The 10,687-nt window shown below is 43.6% G+C and overlaps 1 protein-coding gene across 3 annotated transcripts; it reads right to left on the bottom strand.

Moving 5' to 3' along the window:
- Window positions 1-209: 209 nt before the first annotated feature.
- LOC135109339 (myosin-2 essential light chain-like) lies at window positions 210-7,196 on the bottom strand. 3 transcript variants are annotated; one of them, XM_064020708.1, is made up of 5 exons: window positions 7,087-7,196; window positions 4,905-4,932; window positions 2,587-2,727; window positions 2,123-2,287; window positions 210-1,095 (listed from the first exon to the last, which is right to left on the bottom strand). In XM_064020708.1, exons 1-5 carry the CDS (start codon window positions 7,177-7,179, stop codon window positions 989-991), a joined length of 534 nt encoding a protein of 177 aa, XP_063876778.1. In that variant the 5' UTR covers window positions 7,180-7,196; the 3' UTR covers window positions 210-988. The 3 variants fall into 3 exon arrangements, with proteins under 3 accessions (XP_063876778.1, XP_063876779.1, XP_063876780.1); XM_064020709.1 differs by lacking the exon at window positions 7,087-7,196 and adding an exon at window positions 5,048-5,179; XM_064020710.1 differs by lacking the exons at window positions 4,905-4,932; window positions 7,087-7,196 and adding an exon at window positions 4,129-4,156.
- Between the last annotated feature and the right edge of the window lie 3,491 nt (window positions 7,197-10,687).

Here is a 10,687-nt window from a genome sequence, read left to right as displayed (position 1 = left end):
ACACTGTTTATATCTGTAAATCTAGCCTCATCACTCTCTGCAATCCCTTCAATTTATGCAAGTCTTCCCAGTCTTTCTCCACTTACCAGAGTAACACCAATTCATCTCATAAAATTAATGGAGAGTTGGGTCTTTCTTTAGAAAACATACACAGCAGATATTCTCTTAAAAAGAATGAAGGCAAAAGGGTACAAAATGAAAAAAAGGGATAGACTTGCTTATAAAATTTTATTTTCCTTTAACAACTATCTCAGGCACTTAAATCAGCCCTGGAATGCTCAAATACTAAGGGGATCAATAGAATTATTATAAAAAGGAAGAAACTCCATAACATTTTACCTTTCCTGTGTGAACCTCATTGCAAAATCAATGTCAAAAATCATATTGAATATTTAATGAACAACTTGATCAAAATCATATGCAAAAATTCAGCATTATCCAGACGTACCAAATCACTTCTCAGGATTAAGTACATTGGTCTCTTTCCTCCATCATATGCCGCCACAAGGTCATATTGTAGTGTGTTAGTAGTCAAAGCTGCTAGCTATGTTGTGCTGCTTTAGCAAAGGGTCTCCCTTAGTTTATCTTCCCTCAGATAGTTTTGTCATAGCATGGAGAAACAGCAGTACAGAAGGGAGACAGGATCAGTCACAGAAACTTTAAAGCTGGAGAATTCTAGGTAAGAACACAAGACAAAACAAACATGTATAATAAGGAATGAGATAGCTAGGAAAACTATATTGTTTTCTTGGGAGGAAGACTGAAATCTAACCTGGATGTTTCTGGGAAGACAACATCAAAGAGGTTTCCAGTTTTATGCAAACACACATCCAAACTTAGCATTTCATGAAAATATGTAATGTGCATTTATTTTAAAATACTTATATAATTTCAAGCAAACATAAATAAGACACAAGCACTTGCAAATAAAAATACTGAAGGAGTGGACAGCTATCACTTCCCATGCACTAATGTGACGGAAGGGAGGCTAAGCGCTGAGGACAAGGCGAACAAACTCCTCATAGTTGATGTTGCCCTGAGAGTCTTCTTGACCAGCCAGCAGCTGCTCCACCTCCTCATCAGTAAGCTTCTCTCCTGATGAAATTGAAAAATTCTGATGTAGTCTCCAGTACAGTTTATGATCTACATAAGCAATGATTCATATATGGTTTACAAATACCTAAATATTTCAGTGAAGGCAGAGATGAGTAATCTGACATGTAGCACTGAGTGCTTTAAAATGAATGTTTAAAAGTTACCAAGACCATAAATGGGAAGTAAGGAAAGTGTGAAGAGTGTTATATTGAAGACAGATGACAATGGAGCAAGGAAGGTTCTGTGAATGGAACGAATGAAGAGCACAAGTGAAGGTGTGAATGTAGACATGGTCTAGAGCACAGATTCTCAACTTGGAGCACACAAACCCCCAGGGGTATGATGTGACAGGTCTGTTATAAAATCTGGACTGACCCGTGAATTCATAGACAATTACTGTTATCATTATGTACAGTACTGATGAATTCATGGGCACATTTAGTAATAGATTTTATATACTGGTAGATATATGAGCAGATTTTCTGTCAACACACACTGATAATTTTGTGGATACATATATTATTATTTAATGATGAATTCCTGGATGCTTATGTTATGTTCTGATTGCATTCTGGACAAAGGGTACATGAACAATACTGAAGAAGGTTGAGAACCCTTGGCCTAGAGGATGTTGGAAGGTTCTCCAACATTTGGTTTCATTATTGGACCAGGTCTGGTGTGGCAATCTATTATGATGCTGCAGTGTTGTCAGTCTCTGCACCAAAAATGGCAGGAAATGCTGCACAAATAATTCATGCAATGGTGAAGTGGTGCAGTGTGAATCAGCCATCCTGCTTTTAGGAGATGTCAGCCTGGTGTATGTTTAAAGGAAATAATATGGATGAAAAAGCTTTGCTAAGCCAGAATTCTGGGAAACATGGGAAGCTAGTCCCCATGCTTCCCAAGTTTTCAAAGTTTCATGATAAAATTCCAAGTGAGCAATGGTAGAGTAGTGGCAGTATTGTACAAGATGAGTCAAAGATGTGGTAGTGTACCATTTGGAACATAATAGTCTTGCATGGCTCACCCAAGTGTGTCATGAGGTGTCGCAGTTCAGCAGATGAGATGTAACCATTGCCGTCCTTGTCAAAGTGACGCAGTCCCTCAATGAAGTCATCGGCAGTATCAACGGGGCGTTGGCGGGAGATAGTCTGCATGATGGGCAAGAACACCTCAAAGCTGATCCTCTCATCTGAAAAACAAAAAACAAAACAAAAAAAAAAAAAAAAAAAAAAAAAAAAAAATTTAGTAAACACCACTTGCCATTAAAAGACATTTTAAAAAGACCCTTCAAGTGAATGTGATAGGTTCCTGCATATGGTAGCCAATCATCCTTCTATTTCAGGCCACTGAAAGTTTTATCCTGGCTTCTGGTACTTTCTCAGAGGGAGAGGTAGCACTCTCTCGCAACCCTAGCCTGTGCTATGTGACCTTTTTATTGAGGAACTGTAACTCAAACAATTTCCAATTTTTTCCATCCTCAGGCAATACCTGGACGGTGCTGGTGAGACAGCTTCTTCACATCGGCCTCAGTGGGGTTCTGTCCGAGTGCCCGCAGCACCTCCCCAATTTGGGACACCTGGATCTTGCCATCGCCTTTCTGGTCAAAGATGCTGAAGGCCTCTTGGAACTCTGTGAAGGCAAGTCTTTGTTATTCAGAATGACCAAATTTTCAGATATATTTTGAATTTGATACACAGAATGTTATGATAAGAGATCTAATGGCTTTAATGTCCTTGTTTCTCTTGTTCTCTTTTAGGTTATATGCAATGTCTCATGTTCATGTGTTCAACTGTGCCTCCAGAAGTTGTTCATTGTCTTAGGTAAGTAAATTCAAACAAAACCTTTCATGTGTAATAATTTTTTTGTGATTAATGATGTGTCAGCCTCACTTACACTGTATCTCTTGTGGCTGTTCACAGAGGTATATTTTGGTAAGCCACATCCCACTAATTTCTGAATCAAGCTTAAAGCCATGTATGACTTCCTTTGGCTTGCAGCTCACACAGGACCCAAGCAAACTAGGACTGACATAATGATACCTTCACACGATTTGGTGTCCTTTCCAAAACATTACACAATCATGGGGTCTGAAAATTTCTATTTATTTAAGCACTGCTCTTAGCCATAAAACCATGAGTGGGCAAACTTGGCCAACTTCACCTAATTACACTTCACAAACAAAGAATATGATATGAATTTCTGGTGCACTATTTACATTAACTGCATCTTCAGTCCCTTGGGTCCTGTGTGAAACACGAACTGGGGATAGGTTGTGCATTGTGTCCAGCTTAATATGAAATATCCTTTACTGGTTGTCATTAGATGATTTCATGGCACTAAAAGGCTATTCAAGTTAGTTAAGAGCTTAGGAGAGTGTGGAGTACATATTCTTTCTGTCTACTTGATTTTGCCTCAACAGATATCAGATTGACCAAATACATATCAAAATCTATCTTAAAAAGACCAGTTTTATAGTTAGCTAAAATTTATCAAGGATTTGCCACTTTTTAATGCATCCTCACCACCTTCTTCCAACCAGTTCATATTTCATCCCCCTCTTTGTGTAGGATCAAATGCATTATGACTCTTAATGTGCAAATCTTCATCACACTGTATCCTCTACACCGACACTGTTACTGTTTGTGCCTTATATTTTTGTTCCTTTATAATCAGAAGTGAAATGTATAAGGATTTATTTCAAGGAACAATGATATAAGGCACATACACAGTAACATATATGGCATTCATTTCCTAACATTTAAACCACTGTAGAAAACTATTAGCATGGAGAGAGAGAGAGAGAGAGAGAGAGAGAGAGAGAGAGAGAGAGAGAGAGAGAGAGAGAGAGAGAGAGAGAGAGAGAGAGAGAGAGAGAGAGAGAGAGAGAGAGAGAGAGAATATGAAGCTGTCTTTTTTTAAGGTACACAAGCATGTAAGGGACTGGAGGACAAGAAAGGAAAAAAATTAATCTCAAAAGTTGTAGGTGGCTATAGGAAAAATTGTGTGGCAGTGCAGGGGCAACTATCTTGCCTAATGTGTCCATGGTGAATGGATGCCAGGACACATTGCCTCTCCACAGGGCAGACCCAACCTTAAAGCAGATCACTAGACCAGCACAGTACTAGAAGATACAAGGGATGAACACAAAGCATCATCACTTCACAGTTATGATGAAAATATGCTTCACAATTAATCACACACTGAAAATGCACCAAAAACAAACCAAGAATAACAATCAGGATAAGTGTGAGGCTGGCCATAGCAGTGTGGATAACAGTGGGAAGATGTGAGGATAACAGTGGGAAGATCCCTTAAACTTTAAAGTACAAGGTAGATAGGCACATACGTTAAGTGTGGGAAATTGTGAGGCTGTACTGAAGTGACCATACACTCATCAAATCACCTTACCATCTCCAGGTAAACATAGGCACTGATTACTTTAGATGGAAGTGAGTGGGGAACCCTTTAAAGTACAGGACAGATAGGCACGCACAAAGGTGGGTGGAAGGCAGTGCAGAGCTAACTACGTACTCATAAAATCACCTCAAGTCATCTTACCGTCTTTAGACAAACTTAGTCACCGAGTAATTAAGGTAAAAGTGAATTGGGGAGGAAGATCTCTTAAACTTTAAAGCGCGGGGTAGAGAGGCACACACAGAGGGGCATGGGAGGCTGTACTCAGGCAACTATATTCATAAAGTCATCCCTGTGGCCCCGGTCATTCCAAACACAGGTCCGGGGGGTGAGACAGTGGTACAGTGAAGTGGCACTGTCGCCCTGTAGTGCCACGCCCTCGCCTGACTCACCCACGATCTGGTCCTCGTTGAAGGCAGCCTGCAGGGAAGGAACTAACATTAGTCAATATGCTACGCTCTATTTCCACTGCATATCAGCTTTAAGGCAGTACAGCATAAAAAAAAAAAAAAAAACACAGTGTGGAGGTACCGACCATAGCAACGATGCTTCCTCTACACTTATCTCGGCGGGACTGAACTCGCCGCCCGCCACCAACCTCTTTTAAAAATCATGCCATTCCGGTTTTCTCCTTATTATACATGCAGTGAGCCATCCTTATGTCTCCAACCCAACAAAAATAACACCGAACATTTCTTCACGTTTGTAAATGTTTGTGAGTCGTATCGAATCGAAAAAGCAAACAGCTGTACGTGAGTATTGGAACAGTTGGGCAACAGCTGACAAGGGGTTGATCGCTGACCCGACCCGAGGAAAGTAATCTTGCAATATAGGACGCGTATGCTTCCTCTGCCGCTGGAATAAGACTCCTGGAACACTTGATGTCACCGGGAGGCTGTTCCAGTACTGCAATGACGCATGAATAAAGAGACGAAATGAATATCAGAAGAAAACTGATGAGAGAGCCACTTGAAGTCATTGTACTGAGCATTACCGAATTAGGAATTGATTCTCGTGGCGAGAGAAGGTGACTGAGCACTCCATCACTGTCTTTACTCTTCTAACCTTTATGTAGGGTGGCTGTAAGGTTCAGATTTGCAGTGCGGCCGTGGCTGGGCAGCGTCCGAACCCCGCCACAGTAAGCCACCGGATGCTGTGACATCTGCACACTGATTGCCGTAAAAGGTTCTCTACGTGCTGGGCGTGACTCGTGTTCCAGTGTGCTCTGTTGAGACGGATGTTTTGACTCAGGTGACGGGTTGAAATATGAGTCTCACATACCTAAGTGAAATTTACTCTCTCTCTCTCTCTCTCTCTCTCTCTCTCTCTCTCTCTCTCTCTCTCTCTCTCTCTCTTAGTGCTGCATTTAATATGGAGTGTCTAAAGTGTCACCTATTGCCGTCGGTTAATTTTCATATCAGTCTAGCTCTCTGCCTGTCTCTCCTCCTTTCGCGTCTCCCCCTGGCAGAGCCAGCAGGTGTGCACCCTTCACCCTGTGACGTAGCGGGGTTCACGATGAGTCACCTGCGCATTTTCTACTGATTACTCAACTTTTTTTTTTCCTTCGCTCTCTCTCTCTCTCTCTCTCTCTCTCTCTCTCTCTCTCTCTCTCTCTCTCTCTCTCTCTCTCTCTCTCTCTCTCCCAACTCTAGCTATACTAACATGATTTATTTAATCCTCGGATGGAGTGACAAGGTTACGGTCGAGGCAAGCTGTTCAATATATATAGAACGGAAAGAAGTCAACGGGTGAAAATTATGTCATTTTATTCTGATAACTCTCTCTCTCTCTCTCTCTCTCTCTCTCTCTCTCTCTCTCTCTCTCTCTCAACTATAGTCATATTTTATTTCACTCTCGGATGGCATAGCAAGGTTACGTAAATTACGAGGCAAGATGTTTAGTTTGCAGGAGTAAGAGTTGGAATTCAGCAAATAGAGGTCAACGGAGGAAAGTTATCCGTCATTTTCGACTCTTGCCACGATAAGATAACTGATAAGATGACTGGCAAGATTATTAGGCAAGGTGTTCAGCTTGCAGGAAGAATAAATGGCGATAGAAGAATAGAAATAGTGAAGGTAAGGCGGCGCACGAGGCCACCTACTATCTGTGCCAATTTTGTATGAATTACCATAATTAAGCACGTGTAAGGAAATCAGGTTAATGAGCCACTATTCAACAACCGCACAAGTACAACGACCCCGCTACTTACAAGATTGCGTCAGGGAGCCCAAAGCAGGCACATTGAGCCACAAAGAGCCACACTCACTCCCCTTACCCTCTGTCACACCTGCCTCTCTACTTTAAGGGACCCCCGCTACCCCGCTATGGTTTTTCCGGCGCCGTCTGCCTCGAGGTATACTGGTGGTGACGCGGACGCGGTTGGTGACGTCCACTGCGGATGTTTGCTCGCTCAGGTGTTGAATTCAGGTCACCATTGGTTTTAGATAAATTACCGTGATTTTAAAAGCCGTTACTAGGTACTGTCTCTGACTACGCGTGGTTGCAACGGCATTACTCTATAGTGATGCATGTTTAGAAGAAGAACAAGAAGAAAAATATCTATTGAGTACGTACAGCTGCGGCACAAGGACCCAATGTTGAAGGGTGGGGGACATGTGGTACAGTACAGCAGGAGAGAGTGGAAGGGACGAGCTTACGTAGGTGCATATCTCATGATCTCATAGCACTCACTGAGACTGATAAGATTATTGGAGTGAACCATTGCACTTATAATAAACACTTTGTCTACGACTTACTTGATTATACATACCTACAGTAGGTTTTCTCTTATACCCAGCTAGCTTTCAGTTTCTACTCATGACTTATTTGCCCTCACTATGTGTTGTTCAAGGATGAGCCTGCTTGGAGGTACCTGGTCACATACTGCCAGCAGAATACATGGTACCTCATTCATCCCTCCTGCCTTCTCCTCCTCATGGCCACGGAACGAGAGTGCATTTGGCGGTGTATGAGTACTCTTCCTCTACCCGTTCTTTACCACAGACAACTCTTCTTCTCAACTTAAATCCCTGTTCAGGATCGGTGTTTTTAGTAATGAGCCTTTTCCAGGTTGTCTTTAATGTCTATATTTTTCACTTGATATTGCTCGTGCTGTTTCTTGTTTTTAACTTAACCATTGTTTCTAAATCGTTCCTTCTTTCGAGGTCACACAGTAGTGAGTCGCAGTGAGAAAGTTAAATTTGTCTAACATTGTCTGTCTTTATTTTTACTTTTTTTTTTTTTATCTATTTTTTCTGTGCTGTCTCACTTCATGCTGTCTGTTCCTTCCCCAGGCAGTCAGTCAGTCACTCACTCAAATGCAGATCTTCCAAGGGGACAAAATAAGAAGCTGCCGTTGTTGTTATTGTTGTTGTTGTTGTTGTTGAATGGGAGGGGGGAGAGGATGGAGGTATTTCTGGCATAGTGACGTCACGTTGAGGCTATATTTATTTCCAAAAGGGAGGGACATATGCTGCTGTCGCTCTCCTATATAGAGCTGTCACTCCTTGCCGCCCTCGCCACGACGCTCCTTTATCTGGCGGGCGGGCGTGGGCGGACAGGAAAAGGAGGCGTGGTCAAAAGGTGTGCTTCAGGTGAATACGAGATGCTAACGTGATCTGATACAGTAGGAGGAAACACACACACACACACACACACACACACACACACACACACAACACACACACACACACACACACACACACACACACACACACACACACACACACACACACACACACACACACACACACACACACACACCTTATTTTCAAATGTTCCGCCATCTTTCCCTCGAATACTTTGAACAGGCAGTAGTGAAAGTTATTTGGGTTTTTCAATAAAGGATGTTATCATGATGGCAGTAATAATTTAGAAGGAACTCAACTGCGTAAATCATGAAATGCGAAAACACTCACGAGAGCGCGACGACTAATGCACGTAATCATCTCTGTGGCTTTTGAGAATAACAGTTTTGACGAGAGAATGCGACATTGCATCATATGAGTGCGGCCCGCGGTTGTCTGGCTCAGTGGTAATAACTTTGCCTATTTCGGAGTGTGGCATTCGCATCCCGCTCGGGCTGTAGTAGTGGTGATAAGTGATGGGGCAAAATTCTTATTCCTGTTCCTATTGGCTGTTGTTGCGGTAACGGTGCTGGTGGTGGTGATAGTGATGGTTGTGGTGGTGGTGATTGGGTGAAGCCAGGCTGTTACTTTGCAGTGAGGGGTTCATATCCCTCTCAAGTTGTGGTGGTGATGATTTTGGGGATAAAATTATTATTCTTGTTCCTACTGCTTGTTATTGTAATTGTTATTGTGGTGGTGGTGGTGGTGGTGGTGGCTGTGGTGGTGCTACGGTCAGATCGCTTTCGTATCCGTAGCTGGAGGCTTAGACCAGCAGGCAAGTAGGCAAGCAGGCAAGTAGGCAGGCAGGCAGGCAGGCAGGCAGGCAGGTAGGTGGAGCGTCGAGTAAGCTGTCCGGACGCGGGAGAAAGTTTCAAGCCTGTGTTGGAGAACTTGAAATTGCTTGGGTGAGATCTGGCATAGGTTCTGACGGAGGATGTCATGGGTATCATCGGGGCGGGGCGTGACGGGGTGGGTTGGGGCTGGTCGGGGGGAGGGCGGGGCGGGAGTGGGTGAAAGATGGGGATCGGTCTGTAGACTGGTAGATATTAGATGAGAGGAATATCCCAGGACAATATTGGGGATAGGGTAGCTAAACAGAGAGAGAGAGAGAGAGAGAGAGAGAGAGAGAGAGAGAGAGAGAGAGAGAGAGAGAGAGAGAGAGAGAGAGAGAGAGAGAGAGAGAGAGAGAGAGAGAGAGTTTTGGTGTTAATAATGTGAAGGTGCTGTCGACACTCTTGAATGGGGAATGAGTAAATAAATGAATACATGAATAGACAAAGACAAAAAAGTAATAAAGAAAAGGAGAAGAACCAGGTCTCTCTCTCTCTCTCTCTCTCTCTCTCTCTCTCTCTCTCTCTCTCTCTCTCTCTCTCTCTCTCTCTCTCTCTCTCTCTCTCTCTCTCACGCAGCATGCACGAGGAGGTTCTCAGGAATGTTTTAATTTCGCGAGGCAGCATTTACAAAAATTCGCACCAACAGCCCAAGCCCTTGCCGCTCCTCACTAAATTTCCACAGCATTTTGCATTTATTTACCCCCGGAATACATTTAGATCCCTTAGACGCAAGATTCCAAGGCCTTCTTTATACCGCTCAGTTCTCCGCTTGCCTCGCTGTTTAAAATTACATTAGGAACTGCGAATATTAAAGTGAGGCATCTTCTCTCTCTCTCTCTCTCTTTACTACCGCCGCCCGCATGCCCGGATGGAGCTGCAGGCCCTCGGGCGTGGTGGAGGCGAGCCAGGCCGCGGTTCGGGCGAGGCTGTCTGGGAGGGTAGCGCCGACGGGGAGAGATGCAGGGAGGAGAGGAGGTGAGGGAAGAGGAGGAGGAGGAGCAGGAGGAAGAGGAAGAGGAGGGAAGGAAGCGAGTATAGTGGAAGGGAATTAATCTCTGCCTCACTAATGAAAGAAGTTGATGTGATGCAAACTGCTCGATATTTCATCCTAACTAATGTTGTGTTGTGCTGTCTGTTTGTTTGTTTGTCAGTTAGTCTGTCTGCTTTTAGGTATGCGGAAATATTTATCTGTACTCCTCTGCCTGTTTCGCTGTTTTGTTTGTTCATCCTCCTCTGTTCATCCTCTGTCCACTCATATCCTACGTTGTATCATCAGATGCTTGGAACTCCCTGTCTATTGGATTCTGTTTTTCAATGCTAAGTACTCGTATTCCCCGTATCCAATCCCTGTCTGTCTCCTCCCTGTCTATCCACCCGTCCAGCTTCCTACCTGCTTACCTGCCTGCCTGCCTGCCTGCCTGCCTCGCTGCCTACCCCTCCTCGGGTCCTCCTCAGCAGAGCTATTTATATCAGTCCTTGCCTCCAGAACTTCTTGGGGGTCCTTGTGTCCAGTGGCGCGAGGCTGACTGGCTGAGACACACACACACACACACACACACACACACACACACACACACACACACACACACACACACACACACACACACACACACTGGCTTTATGTAACGTAATCTCAAGAATTGACTTTGCAAATTAAGAGATAGCGTTTGCTGAAGGAGGATTAAATTCAACGCTGTCTTTTGCTACTTTTTTGTA

The sequence above is a fragment of the Scylla paramamosain genome, chromosome 18 (genome assembly GCF_035594125.1).
Source record: "Scylla paramamosain isolate STU-SP2022 chromosome 18, ASM3559412v1, whole genome shotgun sequence".
Taxonomy (NCBI): domain Eukaryota; kingdom Metazoa; phylum Arthropoda; class Malacostraca; order Decapoda; family Portunidae; genus Scylla; species Scylla paramamosain.
The sequence above is the reverse complement of the archived record's forward strand: the minus strand, read 5'-3'. Positions and strand labels throughout refer to the sequence as shown.

Excerpts from the sequence above, each read along its gene's own strand:
- LOC135109339 (XM_064020708.1), bottom strand. The coding sequence starts at position 7,179 with ATGCACCTACGTAAGCTCGTCCCTTCCACTCTCTCCTGCTGTACTGTA. Across the intron at positions 4,933-7,086 it reads TGGGTCCTTGTGCCGCAGCT|GCTGCCTTCAACGAGGACCA; the intron begins GTACGTACTCAA and ends CCTTCCCTGCAG. Across the intron at positions 2,728-4,904 it reads CAACGAGGACCAGATCGTGG|AGTTCCAAGAGGCCTTCAGC; the intron begins GTGAGTCAGGCG and ends TTGCCTTCACAG.